The sequence below is a fragment of the Lissotriton helveticus genome, chromosome 7 (assembly GCF_964261635.1).
Source record: "Lissotriton helveticus chromosome 7, aLisHel1.1, whole genome shotgun sequence".
NCBI lineage: Eukaryota > Metazoa > Chordata > Amphibia > Caudata > Salamandridae > Lissotriton > Lissotriton helveticus.
In genome coordinates, this window is record NC_136068.1 from 1,772,712,800 (window position 1) to 1,772,734,067 (window position 21,268).

At 44.7% G+C, this 21,268-nt stretch overlaps 2 protein-coding genes across 3 annotated transcripts in view; both read right to left on the reverse strand.

Moving 5' to 3' along the window:
• The window catches only part of LOC144770758 (interferon-inducible GTPase 5-like), a 101,547-nt gene that overhangs the window by 57,817 nt on the left and 22,462 nt on the right, over positions 1-21,268 (reverse strand). The window contains exon 1 of one of the 2 annotated variants that reach the window (XM_078655505.1): positions 19,984-20,104. The exons of the other annotated variant lie outside the window; for it this stretch is intronic. The gene's annotated coding sequence lies outside the window, so the exon portion shown is untranslated. Of the gene's footprint in view, positions 1-19,983; positions 20,105-21,268 lie in introns of those variants that run through there. 2 annotated transcript variants of the gene reach the window in all.
• On the reverse strand, positions 6,307-20,187 carry LOC144770759 (interferon-inducible GTPase 5-like). The gene is made up of 2 exons (XM_078655507.1): positions 20,041-20,187; positions 6,307-9,624 (listed from the first exon to the last, which is right to left on the reverse strand). The coding sequence occupies exon 2, from the start codon at positions 9,615-9,617 to the stop codon at positions 8,385-8,387; it is 1,233 nt and encodes a 410-aa protein (XP_078511633.1). The 5' UTR covers positions 9,618-9,624; positions 20,041-20,187; the 3' UTR covers positions 6,307-8,384.

Genomic DNA, 21,268 nt, shown 5'->3' on the forward strand with positions numbered 1-21,268 from the left:
CACACTCTCTACTACAGTCACTACTCTCTGCTACGCACTCTACTCTCTACTACACACTCTACTACACACTCTCTACTACACACTCTACTACACACTCTCTACTACAGTCGCTACTCTCTACTACACACTGTACTACACACTCTACTACAGTCACTACTCTCTACTACACACTACTACCCACTCTCTACTACAGTCACTACTCTCTACTACACACTCACTACACACTCACTACTACAGCCACTACTCTCTTCGACACACTCTATACTAGACACTCTCTACTACACACTATCTACTACAGTCACAACTCTCTACTACACACTGTACTACACACTCTACTACAGTCACTACTCTCTACTACACACTACTACACACTCTCTACTACAGTCACTACTCTCTACTACACACTCTACTACACACTCACTACACACTCACTACTACAGCCACTACTCTCTTCGACACACTCTATACTAGACACTCTCTACTACACACTATCTACTACAGTCACTACTTACTACACTCTCTACTACACACTCTACTACACACTCTACTACACACTCTACTACACACTCTATTACACACTCTACTACACACTCTACTACACACTCTACATTACACACTCTACATTACACACTCTACATTACACACTCTACATTACATACTCTACATTACACACTCTCTACTACACACTCTCTACTACACACTCTACACTACACACTCTACTACACTCTACTACACACTCTGCTACACACACGCTCTACTACACACTCTACTACACACCCTCTACTACTCTCTACTACTCTACTACACATTCTCTACTACTCTACTACACACTCACTACTTTCTACTACACTCTACTACAGACTCTCCACTCTCTACTCCACACTCTCTACTCCACACTCTCTACTTCAATCTCTCTACCTCAATCTCTCTAATTCAATCTCTCTACCTCAATCTCTCTACTTCAATCTCTCTACTTCAATCTCTCTACTTCAATCTCTCTACTTCACATTCTGTATTACACACTCTCTACTACACACTCACTACTCTCTACTACACACTCTCTACTACACACTCTACTACACTCCCTACTACACATTCTCCTACACACTCTACTACACACTCTACTGCACACTCACCACTCTACTACACACTCACCACTCTACTACACACTCACTAGTCTCTACTGCTCACTCTCTACTACACACTCTCTACTACACACTCTCTACTACACACTCTCTACTACACACTCTCTACTACACACTCACTAGTCTCTACTACACACTCACTACTCTCTACTACACACTCACTACTCTCTACTACACACTCTACTACTCACTTACTACTCTCTACTCACTCTCTACTACTCACTACTACTCTCTCTACTACTCACTATTACTCTCTACTACTCTCTCTACTACTCACTCTCTACTACTCACTCTCTACTGCTCATGACAATGCCATTTATTTATCTGTTTCCAAAACCAACACATAAATAAAACATTTGTCATTTACAATGCCAAAAGCGCTAACTTTTGCAAAGGCGAGACCGTTGCATTGTAAATGCTTGTTTTGTTATGTCTCTGCAGAGTAGGTGCTGGTGAGTCTAGCTGTCTCTGGCAAGTGAGTGGTATTGTTTTTGAGTATATAGATCTTTGTGATGAAGCCACACTTTGTTTATTACTTATTTTACACAGTGTTGGTTTTTGTCAACTTTTAGGTTAAGTTTCTTCTCTTAGTAAGACTTATGGCTAGCTGCAGGATGAACACTCAGCAGGTTGTTGGTATGCTTTTTGAGTCTTCTTCTGAGCATGGTTCAGAGACTGACTCTGGCAGAGAATTTTCTGTCAGAGAGGAACCATCTGATGATGACGCTACTCTCAGTGCAGATGAAGTGCCTGTTTTAGAGGAGGACATTGATGTGCTGATAGAGCAGCAAGAGCAATATGGATTGTAGCCTGGGGCTTTAAGGCTTCCCATTGGAAGAGCTGACCTCTGGGTTGCCCCAAACATGGTGCAGGCGGCGTTGCTTGCCTTTACTGGTGTCACAGGGTGTAGAGAGGATACTGGAAACTTTTTACCTATACATTTTCATGATCTACCCAAATGACCTCTTGCTGAATTCAGAATTGTTTATACTTTTCAGAAATGCATAGATTTCCGGGATACATAATTGGTTTCACACCCATTTCTACCACTAACTGGAAGAAGGTTGAAAGCTCAAAAAAACAGGAAAAATAGGCTATGTCCCAGTAAAATGCCAAAACTGTGTAGAGAATTTTGGTTTTCTGACAAAAGTCAACCTGTTCCTGAAAGCTGGGAAGATGGTGATTTTAGCACCACAAACCCTCCATTGACACCATTAGCAGACAAAAACCAGACACTTTCTTCTGCAGTACTTTTTCTCCATGTATTCCCCCAAACAAATGTTGGAAGAAAGGGACGTAAATTTGGTGTGGATACCTTATCTAGACCTAAGGGCAAACTGCACCATATAGCCAAAAAAGGCTTACCTCAGGGGTAGAAGGCCTAGCAGCGAACGGGTTAAATGTGAAAAATAAGTAGGAACTAACTCCATCGCTGACATGGGTTACCTTAAAGTTATTACATTCATTGTTCACAAATCGACTCATTTTTTAATACAGGGCCCCACAGGGATTCGCTTTTATGACCGTTTTTAGGTCGAGCATAAGCGCGCATGCCCTGTCTGCAAGACCTGCTGTCATCAGTCTACATAGTGATATTACAGCAGCTGCTTGCTATTGGTTCATAACTCCATGGCTTTTGTTTACTGACTCCTTATTGGCCGGTGCTCCGGATACATCACTTATATTTGGGAATTAGGAGAACCAGCCAACTACAGTTTCCCTAAGCTTTAGTTCTTTATGTATTCATTTGTGGACTACTTTTTTTTTTAACAAGCGCCCCATTCCTCGCTTTCACTTCAATAGTGGCCGGCCACTGTCTTTAGACTGGGCTCGTCTGAACCAAGGTGCGCAGCCGCTATTGAAGTTAAATCGCGGATGGAGCGCTTTTACAAAAAAAAAACATTTGTTTGTCAATTTGAGAAACAAATACTTTTTTTTGTAACAGCACCTCATTCCGCGCTTTCACTTTAATGGCAGCTGTGCCCCTTTCTTTAAACAAGTTGTGTCTAAAGAAGGGGTGTGGCCGCCATTAGTGAAAGCGCGGCATGGGGCACTTTTTTCATTTTCGTTTCTCCTTTCAAATCCCTGGGTCTAATCCTCTGCCTGTGCACATGCTGGTTAAGAGTTATTAAATAGTCTTAACTCAGTTTGTGCCCAAATTGTGTTTTTGTTTTGCCAAACTATGTACTTATAGTTCTTGCTTATGAGAAGCAAAGCTGGCAGTAACAGAGGCACAGTTACTGCCAGGCGTGCTTCTTGTAAGTAACAACAATGACAAGTACAAAGTGCGTGTTTACACACCACTTGCAGGTTTTCAAAACACATAAATAAAGGCATTGTCATTTACAATGCCAATTGCTCAAACGCTCACAAATACGAGACCTATTGCATTGCAAATGCTTGTTAATTATTACCGGGTTTATTAGCCGCACCACTTAAACCTCTAAAACGCGAACACGTGCGTTGTGTGCGGGACTGTTTAGTGTTTTCCATGCACCAGCAGATGAGCACGGGTGCAACAGAGGCGTGTCGTGCCCCACCACCACTTTAATGTGTGCTTACTACAAACCGATTTTATGAACTCAAGAAAAGGCTTAGTGGTAGTTTTGTGTTCAAACTATCACTGGAAGGGTAGGTCTACCGAAGGCTGTGACTTGTAGTTTGTGACCTTGTCAATAGCAAGTTTCCTGATCTGTTGCTGCCCCCCAGTGGACTCCTGAGTTAGCACATTACAATGAAAGGGCGCGCACATCCTATCTGGAGTTGATGCACGTACAAATAGGGGTATCGACTTCATCGAAGAGAATGCATCTGTTGCTTAGACTTCCATCCAGTGGCCAATCACTGCAGCCCGTATCTCAGACACAGGTTCCGCCCTGACTGGCATCTATAATCCACTCCGGGCAATTTGAATGCCCGAGGTGCTGTGAGGCTGCTCGGTGGCCTGTGTCATCAGAGCACCTGTGCAGTGTGGCAGCATCGCTTGCACCCACAACCGATGCAAACATTATATACGCACAGAGCACTGCAAATAATGTACACCGGGCACTGGGTGCGCGTGATAGTTCAACGCAATGCAAGGGAGAGAGAAAAGTATCTACTACGAACTAAACCGTCTCGTGGCACTCAGCTCCCGTCTCTTTACCCTGTAGCTGGGCAAATCATACAGGTAAACATCTGGATGTATTTTAACAGTTTCCTGAATTTGAGATTCGTATATTTTCAGTCGCAGTCCCCAGACGCGGAAAGCATGCCCCCAACATTTTATTCTCCCTTTTTGCAATACACAGCAGGTTTCTTCTGGAGCTGCCTGGGGTCCTGGAGGGCCAATAATGAACTGGGGAACTGGCCTAGGAATGCCATCCCATAGAGTTTTATGAAGGAGCCATTGCACCGAGAGCTATCTCTGGTAGCCAGAGAAGCGATCTTCTAACCAAGGGCACATTGGGGTCATGTGCTTCTCTGGTCAGAAACCCTGCAATTCACAAAAACACAAAGTTTGCAACTGAAAAATAAATGTGTGCAACCTGCAAAATGCGTTGTGTGACAGCAACTTCCTGACCTGCAAAGTGGCTTTTACAACCCATTGCAATTAGGAGGGGGTCATCTTCCGCAGTGGTATGCATCGGTGTGACTGCAAGTCACGGATGATTTACAGACAAAAAGATCGGATGGCAGCCAAATTGGAAAGGAAAAACCATCTCGAAGGACAGCTTTCCCTTTTGGAATCATATTGAGCAGCATCAAGCAGCAGACACTGGTCCAAAGGACCACTCCACCCTCCCCCCCTCCACCTCCCAACGGCGTTCACTCAATGTGTACAAAACAGTGATGGACGGAATGCTTTGAATTCATCTCCGCCACTGGTAATCCTTGGGTCGGAGAACAGCCATCACAAGGCGGGGATTACCCCGCACTACCGTTACAACGACTTTCGCTGGAGGGCGCTGTTGGATGAGGAATAGTTTAATTTTCTATCCAACACCTTCCCTACTGTCAACGTGGGCTGGAGTTGGAATAGAAAATTAAACTATTCCACTATCCAGCGCCCTCCAGCAAAAGTCGATGTAACGACTTTTGTTGTAATCCCCGCGTTCTAATGGCATGCGGGGTAAAAGCCTGCGTTGTAATGACATACAACCCCTCTGGTCACATCCCAGTCCATCATTACTTTGCACACCATGCTGCCTCAGTTTGAAGCCAGCTATATGTAAATCACAATTGACTGCTCCAATGGGAACAGTCCACGTGGCCAGGGTATGCTCAGACATGGATCCTGTGCTCACTGGGGCACTAAAATGAAGCTAAACCTGCCTGATGATCCCTTATCAGGACGAATCCAGTACTAGGTTGCTTGTGTTCAGGTTCAGGGAGGACCTGGCCTGGCAGTTCGGGCTGGACTGTTCCCACAAGGAGCTGGGTCAAGATTGATTTGCACATGGCTGGGTCCAAACTGAAGTAGCATGGTGAGAAAAAGAACGATGGGTTGGGATATTACCCAGAGCAATTGCCAGCGCTTAAACAAAATGCAAGCATTCCTCCCATCACATTTTGTGTGTTTGATTTACCAGCTTATGCGGCTAAGGTATGCCCAGATGTGGTTCCAGTGCTCACAGTACCACTGGAAGCAAGGTACACCTGGTTGAGGAGCCCATAACAAGGGCAAAACCGGCCCTGAGTTGTTTGTGGTCTGGTCCAGGGAAGACCTGGCTTAGCAGTTCAGGCTGGACTTCTACTGGAGCAGAGTCAAGATTTATTTACATATAGCTGGGTGCAAACTGAGGTAACAAGGTGAGCAACTAAAGATGGACTGGGATGGGTTTTCTACATGTCACTTATAATTGTAAAGTAAAGAAGCTTAGGCAACCAGATATCAATGTGTCTTTTTTGCACCACCTGAGTAACTTACATTTTTTTTAAAAATTGCCTTCTAATATTTTAGTAAATACTTTTTGTTCAACAATTTTATTTTTTAGGTGGGGACCTTGCATTTCGTATCAGAATCTGCCCAATATTAACATTACATTGAATTTCACCCAAATGTATATTTCTACGTTGGCCAATGGCTATACTACAATTTGGAAATGTATCAAAGCGAAGTAGACCTGTATAACACATGAGAATAAAACAGGCCACATAAAGCAGAACAGTACCCAAGCCATTATGAATAAATCCTTTATTTATTATTAAAATAAAGACATAAAATATTCTTCATACTTCTACAGTGCTGTTTCTATTTCAATCCCACTAGAAAAAAACCTTCATTTAATAAAATACGCAGTTATAAAAACATTATTTTGCCATCAAAATCCCACTTTAGTGAGCAAAATTAAATTTCATTTGCATGAGACATGCCATTTCAGTCTGGGTCCCCTCTCTGGAAGTTTGTTCAGCAGCATCAATAACACTTTGTTCCACTATCTCCAATATGGGCCTAATAACCCCAAACCCAACTCGAACACACACAAACATATACACAGAGAAAATATTAATTTCCATTTAATTTAGGTGCATTTCAGTTGAAATCATTGTATAGATATTAGAGTGACAGAGAAGCAATTTTCCAAACATGACTGGACCAAATGCTTGCTACAGATAAGACAAACACTGTATACAAGCACATGGGAGGGCAGCCCGCAGTGTTCTGGCAATGTGGTCGGAGCCTCCATCCCCCAAACGAAAATCCACTACCACAAACATGTTCATAGTAACTTTAACAGAAAGAAGGACAGACTAGCCAGGAGTTTTAGAACCTTCAGTGTATAGCTTAAATATTACACCACACATCCTCATAACTGCCAAAACAGAGAAGCCGAAACAGGTCGACTAACGGAGATTTAGAAATGTTCTCTTTTACTTTATCAAATGTTTTAGAACCCCTCCCCCTCCTAATTCCAGACAAACCGCATTCAGCGGTGCCAGGGAAATTCTGAGATCTTACTTAATTCGGTTGTGCATTGTGCGGCAATAGTAGCAGAGATCCTGCTTCCCTCTAGGTCTGGGTGGATAGCCTACAGCTGTGGTAACAGACATCTGTGATTTCTATAGTTTATTACATTTTAGGATGCACATCTTGGTGTAATGGCCTAGGACAGTCCTTGTGAAGAAGTACTCAATGGTAAGGTGTGTCTGGATTAGACAAACCATGCATGCTAAATGTTCTGGGCATCACACTGAATTCCCAGAGACTTGAAGGAGGGCAAATGTGTCTGCATGGATTTTTCTACCCGATTTCGTTCATTTGGTGATTCTCGGGGGGCCGCGTACAGCCACCATTGGTAGTTTCAGGTAGGCTTCCATTGTCAGAATCAGAAATCCAGTGGTCCTGGCATTTAGAGAATGCCAGTGGCATGTCCCTAGACACTGGGAGAGGCAAAGGACTTTACCAAGCTGGTGCATGAACTTGACGTAGAGAACGTCAATTGTTTAGGCCAACGTGAAACCCGAATCTTTCTCAGAATTTCAACATAACCACTAACTATATGACTTATTTATAGTTAGATGAAATGTATATAAATGTATCTTCTGTGGAAATTCTGAAAATCTGGAAATCTGGAATGGCTGTGGCACTTGTGGACAACATCGTCAACTTCAGGTTTAGACTATGAGAATCATTAACATCTAAGCTCTGATGTTGCACGGGATATTGTGGCAAACGCATATGCTTTGGATAGTACAGGATTTACTTGAACACGATGAGCTAAGACAATATGGTGAGACTAAAGTCAGTAGAAGCAACCTCAGCAAAATAATAAGAAGCAGCCCTTTGCTTGAGCGGAACGCAATATGCTGGTTTAACAAACGTTACAGCTCCTCAATCAGAGGGCAGAATGAAACATGCATTGATGATTTGAGACTTGAAAGGTCCAATCAAATTTACAGATCCCAATGGCGCAGCTGCATGCTTGGAGATTTCTGACTGCATCGTTTCCAAGTAAGGGTGCCCAGGGTGTTGGCAGAAGCAAAATGGATATTTCTGACAGTACAACACACTGCACCCTAAGCCATACATTTGCCAACAATTTCTCCGGCTTTATTCAAAGCCAAACAAACAGAGGGTAGTACCTTTTAGCAGGTGTGATACACCATTCTGCCCTGAACACTTTAGGGTCCCTCTGACGAAGCTGCATTTAAACCAAATAGAAAGAAGCTCCTTTTCAAGAGACAGTGGACATCTGCCTTGCATTCAGTCTTTTGACAGGTTTATGAAGAGCCACATCTCAAACTCTGCGGCACCCATCAGTCATACAGAAAGCCTGGGTCTAGTCGCTGATAGGCCTCCATCTTTTCTTCCTCCTCGGAACAGAAAGCCCTTTCCAGGACCTTTTGAGCATCGTTGGCAAGCTTGTCCAACGAACTGTGGAGAAGAATGTAGACAGCCACAAAAGAGATTGCTCCAGCCACGAGGTTGCCAACTACGGGGACTCGCTTCTCCACTAGGTTGGAAGCTGTGTGGCCTGCGACAGCCGCCGTACGTAATGCAGCTTTCATAGAGTCTTGATTCATGCCTCTCCCCACAGGACTGATGATCTCATTTCTGAGGCTGTGAGGCGATTTGTTAACTTTGGATGCCAAAGAGCCAAGGGACTCATCGTCCAGTCCAAAGGCCTGCTTGTAGGATGCTATGGTCTCCATGAGCATAGGCATGTTCAAATGCACTGGTATGGATGGCAAGGATGATATGATAAACGCTAGTATGGCTTTCTTCCAGATCTGCCTCTGTAAGGAACACTTCTTCTTCCTAATGATCTCTTTGTTGATGCTTGGAAAGGACAGAAGCAAGGTGTGCCTCTTCTGCCCATCGAGATCCTGCTCGAGGGTGTTCTGCAGCTTTTGGAAGTCATACTTGTGCAGCTCGAAGCTAGAGAGGAGGAACACTTTGGGATCGCGCTCGCCATCCTTTTCCAAGCATCGTGTGCATTCGACAAGAATCTCATTGAGGACCTTCTCCTCACTGAACTGCATCTTTCTGCGTCTCCTGCAGGCATTCAAATCCAGGTCAACCTTGGTACGGACAAAGTAGAAGTTCTTCTTCGTTGCCCGGATGCTGCGGGCCAGCCTGGTGTGGTTCTCCCTGAATCGTTCGGAGGCAACGATGATAAAGAAATCATACCTCTGAAAGTTTACCAGGTCCAGGTACTGGTCTGCTTGGAAGTTGGAGGTCCCAATGCCTGGGAGGTCCCAAAGGCGAACAGTGGTCAGCTTTGGGTGCTGGTATGCCGTCGGCACTCTGGTGGTCTCTGTGACCCCAGTTTGGGCAGCTCCAACATCGTCATCCCCAAGGCCACGCATAGCATTGACGAAAGTGGATTTGCCTGCACCAGATTCACCTACGACTGCAATATCCAGAGTGGTGGCTTCCAGCGATGTTATCAAGGACTGCACCTGTTCCGTGACCTCAAGTACGGCGCTGGACTTGAGCACAGTGCTCATTTCGAGAAGGTCCTCCTCCCGAACTTGTATGTCAGACATTGTAGATCTGAAAAAGGCCACACAAAAAACAATTTAAAAACGCATAGTAGTTAATTCAGGTTAATGCAAGGGGTCATGCAAAGGCAGGTTGGACCTACTTCCATCGTTCAGTCTCTACTTCACTCTGTGCCTTCTTTCTCGCAAAATTCCTCTTCTATTTCTGCAACACCCCTAACCCCTTTAATCACCCATTTTCCAATCCTCTCCCTTAATTGGGCTTGTAAGTAGGGTCATCGTTGTTTTTCAAATTGTTTTCAACGTGTGCATCTCCTGGGGCTTAATTCATTCAGGAAGTCAGTTCCGTACGACCTCAAAAACTTTGGGGGATAGAAGAGGGTTCAGACGAATGCCCATGTGAGTAAGCATCAATTTAATGCTATAAAATTACCTAGGAAGGCGCTTATATTTATCTTTTAAGATCAAATACACAAACTCGGTCCATAGCCATTTATTAACAGCTCCTCAATAGACGAAAAATCTAATAACTACAGTAGCTGAAGGTAAGGTACCTGGGTATAATATGCATTTCGAAATAGGAAATGGAGGCTCGTTTCCTTAGCCCTTTCAGCATGTGCACTTGGTAAACAGGAAGGCAGAGAAGAGCTTATACGTTGTTAAAATCTGAAACCACAAGGTTTCTGTGAAAGGCCAGCTACAAAAGTTTACATCTGCCAACTCACATAACACAAGACACAGGGAAGAATCCTCAATTTATATTCAATATCATCTAGTCTTAAGCCCACAAATGTACAAAACAGAATTTATTAAATATTTATTTCTGACAGTATCAGAAAAGTTCACAATAATAGTTCCTCTTCTACAACATTACATTCGAAACAATAGCTTTCCTTTAGCAAAAGTACATACAGAACAGAAAACTTTTATTTAACATTCTCCCGACATCCCACTCTTACTAATAGCACTACATACACATACTCTTGTATCAATCACACTTCATCCCTTTGACCGCACACAAACTAAAGACATCAGAATTCTTTGAATACACTGAAACCAGATGACACTCTACCACAGAATGTATGTTTCTCTACAGTGTAACTGATGTCATAAACACTTGAATCTTTCAATAACAAATACAGATTGTTATATATAGGCCAGAAACGAACAAAGTAATTTTTTAATATACAGAACATGTGGTCTTCTGGTTCACTTTCCACACCCTGTGGCGCGGACGCGCTTTTCGGTGAACACCAAGATGGAAAACCACCTTCCTCAGGGCACAACCAACAGACAGGGAAAGCAGAAAAGATCTCATTCGGAAGATCGGGGAAAGAAGGACCTAACGGGTCTGCAAGAAAATATATATAGGGCTCAATGTAGACGCACAAGATAAATTCATATTTTGTAGAAAAACATGTATTCTGGCAACAAGTGCACCCTGTGTATCAGACAAGTCCTTCTCAGAACACATGCATGAACAAAAAACAAAGAAGACAGGGAACATCTCCATAACCATCCCACTGTGAGCTTTACCCCAACGACATCCGTGGCCAGGCTGACCATGATCAATGGAACATCGGAAATGCATGCAGGGACATTTCAGGCCAAAAAGACGACAGCTCAGGAGGATCACGCCAAAAGTATAGACCAAGTACCTCCCTGTACAGGATATACATTACCATGCAAGGTTAATGTGAGTGCCTTCCACCCAAACATAAACCGATGGAGCTCACCCATACGTGAAAGACCAAACACAGGCCTGAGAGAAGGTCACCGGGGGAGCACAGACTCTGCCAGTAAAGGGGACAACCACTTGGAAGGAAGTGTAACAGGTAAAAATCATAAAAGCACCATATTTTAGGTTCAAACGGAGGGCGGGCCATAAGTCGAAGAATAATATTCAAATCTCACTATTTATTAATATTATCAGGTTACGGAGCTGAGGAAATTATCAGGACATTTTTGGTGGATCATTTTTAGTCATATTAAACCAGAAATGGGCCCGTAAGGCGTATTACTGTGAATAGCAACAGCAGAAAGCTTACAGGCATTGGACTTCATGCATGTATGAGCCACGCTGAGAGCAAACTCCGAAGCATTGTCCACACAGCCAGTAAAAGAACCTTTTCTGAGGATCTTTGTGGTGAAATATTGTCCCACATAGGTCCTTTGGGAGAGTTTGACGTGACGTGCTTGCAGGTCAATTTTTAATATTTGATTAATGATTTTGGAAGAGGATTGTGGTGGTGACTGAGTGGTCGAATGAGAGGTCCCATCTTTGGAGCATCAGGAGAGAGACAATCAGAATATATAGGGTTAAGTATGTGGCAATATCCTCTGATGACAGCTGATGGTACTCAGGCAATGAGACTGACCGCCACTTCCCTAAACAAAGTGAGTGAACATTAGGATGGAGGCTAGAGGGCTGAAGGGGAAGGGGGCAGGGGGGGAGATGGGACATCCAATTACTCTAGATGAGTTCCCTCCAATACCAGATTGTGCATAAAGCTGTCTTTGGGTTCCTGTAAATTTCTAAACTTATTGGAAGGAATGTGGCATTTGTTTCTCCTTTATGAATATACAAGGCTGATAGCCCTGAGATCGCTACGCCGCAAGTGTTCCATGAGCCTGGAATTGAGACAGCACACAACCGACTGCTTGATTCTTCACTGTAGGAGGCAATACTGTGAGAGTTGCTGTCTCTGAGAGAACCCTTAATGATGCAGCTAGACCACCCAGTGGCTGGAAAGAGCCAAAGAAGGGTTAAGAAATCTTCCCCACCATTGGTCCGAGAAGGAATAAATATCAATTCCCTAGGTGGTTCAGATTGGCAGCCAGGATGGTGAAGATTCTGGTGGCTTATTGTTGACAAAATGCAATAGCGACACCACCACTCTCCCACCATAAACGTGCAGAACACCCTGCCACTTCCCTCTCAAACTGGGATCTCAAAACAGACATCCTGTCTATGATGTTCATTGTGCTACAGGACACACGCAGCAAACCACCATTGGGCAGCGCTACCCATCATGACCAGGAACACCTTTCCCAGTTCTCAATCCTCACAACTCTTGACATGAGTACACAACTCGGCCAACCTAACCCTTGTTCCTTACACATTTTATGCCCTCCTATTTGAGGACTGGTGGGACTGCGCCCTCATATACTGCATTTTGTGTTTTAACGATTTCAGCGACTGACGTTACCTTTGACCTCTTACCCTGCATATTTGATGTCAAAACCTCACTGGAGTGAGTGGGGCTAAGGGTTTGTTGAGCCCACTCCGCATAAGTATTCAGGGCCCCAACATCACTTTGGGCTGCATATCGACAGAAAGATTTAAGTGTATGAGAATTACTTATTAGACTGACTGTACAGAGTTTGTAGTGTTTCCTAAAATGTTGTACTCCAGCGCTCTGCCCACCTTACGGCAGGTCATCAGCCAATGAGATGAGGGTCTCACCAACACGCTCTTGCTCCATACTGAGGGTCATATACCTTGGGTCTTCTGTCGCCGCCTGGTTTACAGCTCCAACTCTTTGTCGCTAGCAAATAAAAGAACTCTGCATGCAGACATGTATGCAGTTCTTTTAAGAATCAATCAATCAATCAAATCGATCAGCAGCATTTGTAAAGCACAACACAGTCACCCTTAGGGGTGTCTAGGGGCAACTATTGCTATAGCTCTTGAACCACCTCTAATAAGAGCAAAACACGTCACTTTGCTTGTACAAAAACCATACAGATTTTTTAAAATAAATTTGGTGAGAAAATTAATGAATATGTGGACTACAATTACCAGAAAGAAAAGTAAGATTTATAGAAAATGAAGGCACGCTTTCGGGGCCCCACACCTGAAAAAATCTTGTTCACTACAAACGAATAGGGTGGTAGCGGTCACCTTCAGTTTCACTATTTGGACCTAGGTGATGACTACGTGTGGGCATGAGCCAATAGAAAGCTGACCACAAAGAACTGTGGGGGAGCTTCTAGTATTCTAAAAGTGATTGGGCAGAGCCCGCCATGAGCACAGGCCAGATGGTGGGCACCAGGCGCAGAAGGGGCCTCCTGGAGCTGCTGACAGCTATTTTTTTCTGGGGAGCTCTTCTGGAGAACTGCAGAAGTGTCCCTTAAACTTACCACATCTAAGGTACTTTGCCCTGGTCAAGTGCAACTGTTAATTTCTAAGAGCTATAACTTTATTTAATTTTTTGAAAATTCGTATCTTTACTTTTGTATGTTGGATTTTGGTCTTCTTTTTAATCAGGTGTGGAGTCCTATTGTGGGGGGGAGTGAGGGTGGGTCTGTGTGTGTGTGTGTGTGTGTGTGTGTAAATATTTTAAACTGCATTACTTCTGAGATAAGCCCGACTGCTCTTGTCAAGCTACAAAGGGGGTGAGCACAAGTTAATCTGAGAGTGTAACTTGCTTACCCTGATTAGAGTGAGGGTCCCTTAAGGTACAGGTTACAAACCACTGTTAACTTCAGGCCCCATTTCTATCACTGGGTACATTTGTGTTTTATTTAGCCACAGTTTTGACTCAAAGTAGCATGATGGAGAATTAGCATGCCGGCAGAAAGCAATTTGAGTAACAGAGATCACAGATTGGCTTACTGCTTTCGATACATAGATTTTTTTAGTTACTTGCAGTTCATAAGTTGTAATACTGCTAATATTAGAGGTGGGCTAGCCACTGAAAACTCGAGCCAGGCTCGAGCCTAAAGCTTTGCTCTGGTTCAGCTTGAGGTCCTTTTCAAACCGTGAGCCAAAAATGAGCCCATGCCTACCCGTCTGCCTACCTCAGAATGTGGCATAACTATCAGAGCTGCAGACTGTGTACACAGGATCGAGTCTCTGCGTCTGCTCAATATCCTGTGATTCTGGGCACATCAGTAATTTCCCCGTGTCTATCAACAATGCACGTAACCTTGTGGAATGTAACTGTTGCTCATGTAAAGCACTCAGCCTTCGGATCAAGTTTATGCTGCATTAAAATACTACAGAAAATGAACCAAGAGGTCAAAACAAAGACTTAATATAATGAAAAGCAAATAGAGACACATTTTCTGGTTGATTTGTAGAAAGTGAAACCAGAAAACCTGGATAATCGCAGCTTCCCTGCTTAAATTGTGTGCTGTTAAGCAAATACTTTATTTCACCAAAACTCTTTTTTTCTTCATTATCGCATATGAAAGTGCTTTCAAATACGTGAGTTCAGAATACGAGTTGTACGAAACTCACTATTAATAAGTATTTCTCAGTACAGTGCTAAAATGTGCCTTATTAATGTTAAAGCTTCCACACATTAAAGAAATACACTTTTTGAATTTTGATGAGACTTTACCATATTCAACGTGATGTTTGAAGCGTGATTTACATAGCAAATATTTTTGGGACTCGGCTTGTGCACGGGCTCAAAGATCCGAGCAAGACTGTTGGCTCAGCTCTGGCTCGGCTCTCCCTGTTCATTTGTTGGCTCGTCCACCTCTATCTAATATAGCACAGTGAGCTGGGAACCGGCATCAAGGAGCTACATGCAAACTTAAAGGCTTGGGTTAACACCTTATTGTTTTTTTTCCCCTCAATCTATCTTTCTTCCAAGGTTGCTAAAAGGTTTTCCTTAGGGTAGCAATAAAGTTTAATTAGCACAAATAACCTCAACTGTTGTGTTGCGTTTTAAAGCCTGGCCTTGTGTTTCTCCTGACCATGCACTCTTAACATATACTGCCTACAGCAAGGACGACGATAAGTGACTCTTACACCTTGTAATGCCATATTCTTATTTAACATTTAAGAGGCGTCCTGCCTTAACCTCGGTAAAACCTTTATTTTAACTTTGCTCTCCCCTGAGGCGGAAGCCGGGGGATCTCTTCTCTATCCCTGTAGCAGTTTTTAAATAGCGTACTTGCAATAATTGTGGTTACTGTCTGCTCACTGGGCTATAACCTTGTACATGTATTTTTAAATACATTATTGGTGGCTAAACACTTACATCACCTCCTGGAAATCATCGCGCGCTGCATTGCGCGACTGCAGCTCATTCACATCAGCGCTGCCTTTTCGGTCGCGGTCACGTGACTACTCGTGACTCACCCGCCATCTTGAGCAGGGAAGGGCTGCGCTCCAGTCGATCGAACGCTCCTTCCCTTCCCGCCCCTTTCAGGTATAAAATGAAAGGTACTTTCCGTCCGCGCAGCGGGCGGGCGCAGCGGGCGCGCCGGCGGCGCGCCAGAGGCGAGCCCGTCTGCGCCCGTCCGCGCCGGGACCGGGCCCAGGGCCACAAATCCTGCCAAAAATTCATCAGGAAGTGCCATAACTTATTCCAGACATGACTTACTTGCCGCATGTCCACTCGACACGTCCAAATGTCTAAAAATTAACCCCTCAGAAATCCATAAAGACATGACCATCGCCTGTCCTCATTGCCTCCACTCTATTCCCCTTCTTCCTCCCCATCAAACCACTGGCACTCCAATTAACCATGATGCAGGTGCCACTACCTCTATAGCTCTTATCAATGCGCGCTCTCTTGGTAAGCACAGGCAGGAAATATTCGATCTTATTACTGACTATGCCCTCGACATTTTGTTCATTACGGAAACGTGGACAGATGACTCCTCACAGCCAGATCTGGTCATCGCCGTGCCACCCGGATTTAAGGCCTACTGTCAAGACAGGCCCAAACAAAGAGGGGGTGGGCTGGCCATAATCGCCAGAGACACATACCCTGTTAGAACAACCTTCATTCCTTCCACCGCCTGCGAGGCCATGCAGTTTTCTATTAATATCTCCCCTTCATTCAACTTTAAGGGTATGTTAATATATCGGCCCCCGGGATCAAAAACTACTTTTCTGTCCAGCTTAAATACTATAATGGAATCTGTAGCCACAGAAACCAGTTTCACAGTTCTCGGTGACTTGAATTTTCATTTAGATCTTGATCACCTAGCCGACTCCGTTGCCCTCACCACTGACCTAGGCAATCTAGGGTTAAAACAGCTTGTTATGTCCCCCACTCATCAAGCAGGCCACATTTTGGACCCCATTTTTTCAAATTTAGAAGGACTCCAAATCACTAACATTTTGCCCATGCAGTGGACAGATCACTTTGCAATCTTTGCGAACATTGCTACCGGCAATGATTGTATAAACAATCCCCAATCGGTACCTAAATTACCGTTTAAAGACTGGAAAAATATAAATCTAGAAAATTTTAAGCTCACACTTATACAAACCTGCCCAGAGTTCGCTGCCGAACCCAATTTAGCTCTCCAGCAATTGTATGACTGGATTGGCCAGGCATCTCACCAATCAGCCCCTTCCAAGGAACACTCCAGCAACAGAGCTAAACCCACCGCTCCTTGGTATAACGATAAACTTAGGACACAAAAACAGATAAATCGCAGCAAGGAGAGAACCTGGAGAAAAGACTATGATGCTGTCAGTAAGTCTGCTTATAGGGAAGCCGTTGCCCTATATAAAAACATGATAGCACAAGCTAAAAGAGAATATTACACTGACCAAATCGAGCAGGCCAGGAATTCTAGTAAACAATTATTCTCCATTACCAAAGCTTTATCAGGTAACTCCCCGGATCTCACGCCCCCCCTGTCACAATCTCTGTGTGACTCTCTTGCATCTTTTTTCTACACTAAAGTAGATGACATTTACCAAGCATTTTCCTCCAAATCACTTCCGGTCTCCACTTCATCTGCTACCTCCCCCTCAGCTAATGTTTTTCCGTGCTTTCAACCAGTCACCCAGGAGCAAATAAAAAACACACTTCTGACCATCAAATCAGGCTCATCCCTTGACCCCTGCCCTCTATCTGTCCTCAGACCAGTCTTAGACGTTATCATACCTGCACTCACACAGGTCTGCAATTTGATATTGCGGTCAGGCCAATACCCTAATTCGCTCAAAAACACTCTACTAAAGCCTCTGCTAAAAAAAACCTCGCTGGATAAAAATGAGCTGAAAAATTACCGACCAATTGCCAGTTTACCGTTCATTGCAAAAACAATTGAAAAGATCATGAACACCCAGATCTTTGAGTTCATTGAAGTACACCAGCTCCTGGACAATACGCAGTTTGGGTTCCGAAAATATCACGGGACCGAGACAGCCCTGATCAAAGCCGCTGATGACATCAGGGTTATTAGGGACCAAGGTGGCACTGCCATATTGGTTCTGCTAGACCTATCAGCGGCTTTCGACACGGTCGACCACAACATCTTGGTCGACCGTGTCCAAGGATTTGGCATCTGTCATACTGCCAAAAACTTAATAGCCTCCTTCCTTGCTAACAGAACCCAGGCGGTCATCCTAGGACCCTTTCAATCTGCACAACTCTCCGCCCCCTGTGGTGTTCCTCAAGGCTCATCCCTTAGTCCGACACTCTTCAACATCTATGTGTCGGACCTAGCTAAGACCATCAAAGCACATGGGATGAGCCTTACCTCGTACGCCGACGACACCCAACTAGTGTTGGCGATCAAAGGTGACGGAGAGCAAGTAGCTGAAAAATTTAAGAAAGGGCTCCTAGATATAGGAGACTGGATGGCAACAAACTGCTTAAAGTTAAACTCAGATAAAACTGAGGTACTCATCTTCGGTCCATTGTCCCCAGCCTGGCCCACCAGTTGGTGGCCAGAGACCTTCGGTACCCCTCCCACACCGACCTCGAAGGTTAGGAATTTGGGGGTTATCTTCGATGATGGACTGAACTTCATGGATCACGCCAATAAGACAGCATCCATAGCGCACCTAAAACTAAAAATGATTCGTAAAATACGTTCTTTTCTTCCCGAATCTGCGATTAAGACACTGGTTTCCGCTCTTGTCCTCTCGTCCTTGGATTATTGTAATGGTTTATTTCTCAATGCCCAATCGCGAGTCACTACAAAACTCCAAACTATACAAAATGCAGCAGCCCGTCTCATTACCGGCAAAACAAAGTTCGAACCTATTGCCAAAAACATAAAAGACCTTCACTGGCTGAATGTACAAAAAAGGATCCACTTCAAGGCCCTCTGTATAGTTTTCAAATCAGTCAATAATCAAGGACCACATTTCTTAAGAGACAAACTTCAACTCTACAAACCGACAAGAGATTTACGTTCAGCCACCCTCAACCAACTGCCTGTCCCACGCACCAAAACAGCGTCCTGGGGTGACCGTCGCTTTCTGGTGGCGGCCCCCAGACTCTGGAACACCTTGCCTCTTAACATCAGACGAAGTGCTACGCTGTTTCAGTTCCGTAAACTCCTGAAAACTTGGCTTTTTTCTCATTAATCTACTTTCAATAGTTAATTCTGTTTATTCCCTCATTTCTTACTTTCTTCAATAATGGTTTTCAGCGCCTTGACGCCCAAGGGTATAAGTAGCGCTTTATAAGTGTCAGAAATAAATAAATAAAATAAATAAATAAATAAATAACATTTCCTGTATAATGATTTACAAACTTGTAGGATTTATTCTCTCTTTATAATGTGTGCATGTGGTGTGAAGTTCTCCAACACCCTACGTTGGGATGAGTAAAATTACAAAAGAATTACATTGAAAAAAATGAGAAAGTGCTATTTGAATTCTTATTTGTGTATTAATAATTCGCCCGACACATTACTGTGCATGCATATTTCACATATACAAAGCCTGAACAAAGTCAAAAGCTTGCCACCAAATTTCCGCTTAAGTACTTGTGAAGTGATAAGCTGTGTGCCTGTGTTTCCTTTCATTGCATGGAGGTGTTGGGGTTCAGACAAACCCCCTGCCAGGATGATGCTGAACAAAAGGAAAGGCTTTAAACCAGGCCTTTGTTTGGGCCAATTTGGAAGTGAAAATAAGAAAGCCCCCTGCGAGAAAAACAGACAGTGTGGAGGCGCTGGTGAATTGTGGCTCGAGGTTGGCGAATTACACTGGAAGGAAATCAGATTATTTCACTGGGGATGCGGCTCAATAGCAGCTGCCGATTCTGGCTGGCCCCCCTCATTTCCTGCACTTAAGGGGGTGCGCCAGACAGGTGAGCGTGGACGTGAAGGAGACAGGTGTGAGTTTTACGTAATCTCACTTCAAACGTGGAGAATCGGAGTCCAGTGGTGATGAACATGGACCAGGAACAGGAAACCGTGGTTGAGGGGGGCAACCCAAAAAACTACAAATAGATCAGGAATTTTAGTGAAAGTTAAAATCATTATCCTGACTGTCACTTACAAGTAATGCATCTACGTCACAGGCCCTCGAATGCGAATAAAGAGATACGGTCCAAATCCCCCTACAAAGTGCGGCACGAACACTAAATGAACTCTCCAATCCGAGGTCTGTCTGACTTTGCTAAACATCCCACCCTCGGAACCAGGGATGATGCGCGCCGGCGGGAAGAGACATTCATGTCCCTGAGGTACCGACCTGTCGGAGCGGCTCCCGTCGGAGCTCGTCCCTGGTGCGGGGGGTGAGGCGGCCGGCCCGGTGCGACTGCGCCCGTCCCTCCTCCGCTGTCTCCAGCCTCTCTCCTCCGCTGTCTCCAGGGAGGGGCCTCCTCTCGCCGAAGCCGCCTCCACTGAGCTCCGGAAGTCCGCGGCGAGGAAACGAAACCAGGCCGAGGCGTCCACCTTTGAGCCCGCGGCAAAGGGAGCGACTGCGTCACCGGGCGGAGGGTGAGACACGCTCTGCACGCAGGGCTTTAAGTGGGAAAAAAAAACTGGGGGTGCTCTAAAAGGGGCGGGGCAACATATTAAAGGGGTGTGGCCTATCCAAGTGGGGATGTGGTCTAAATTAAGGTAACTATTGTAGCAGTACCCCCTGCTCTGACAAGCCGTCCGCTCTAGGACTCCTTAGAGTGTCATCAGATTTGGGATTCCCCGCTCAACCTCGCTCTCTCCCCTCCTTATTATGTATGGATAACGCCATGCACCCTCCCCAATACCCCAAGACCGGTGTCGTCATCCTGGGAAATGCCCAGGAAGACACCTCCCGTATAGGGTGGCTTCACATGAGGCTGAGTATACTAGAAGCACTGCTCCAAGAAGGCAACGCGGCTTCACAGGGTGAGTTTTAACAAAGCCACCACCACCCCCTTCAAAACATGCCACAGAGTCCTCCTACAACGCGGTTCACCTGGCATGACGTCATGCCTTGACCTCCACTACTCAGTAATGAGCAAAATGAGCATGCGCACATCAATGTGCATGCTATCAATGAAGTCCAAGAAAAAATAAAGAAAACGAACGATCTCCGCGAGGCCCGAAAATAGAGCCCCTTAGTAAACCTTAGGAGGCCCCCTGAAAATAACTGCCAGTGCTCAGACCCAGACAGAACCGGCCCACTTAAAGCCCTGAATTTAGTAGTAGTTAGACCTATGCTGCTGATGGCAATAGCACAACAGATGCAACACCCAGTGGGTCTGAGAGCCAAGATCCCAGGGTGTGAAGAGCAAGCACCATGTTAGACAGTGTGTGCAAGATGGGGACAGGACGGCTGTGTACCCGACCCACTGAGGAACTTACAACCCAAGCTGCATCCAGGGATAATATGAGCTCCTGCGAGGTGGGAAGCAGGTAGCCCCCTGACCCGCGCTTGGCTCAAGGCCTCTCTGTATCTGTGAGGCAGACAACCTAAGTGCTCTTTTGCAGGACCGCTCCACCATTTGGCATGTTGATTCTCTGGCACTAAAGCAAAAGGGCATATCACGCAA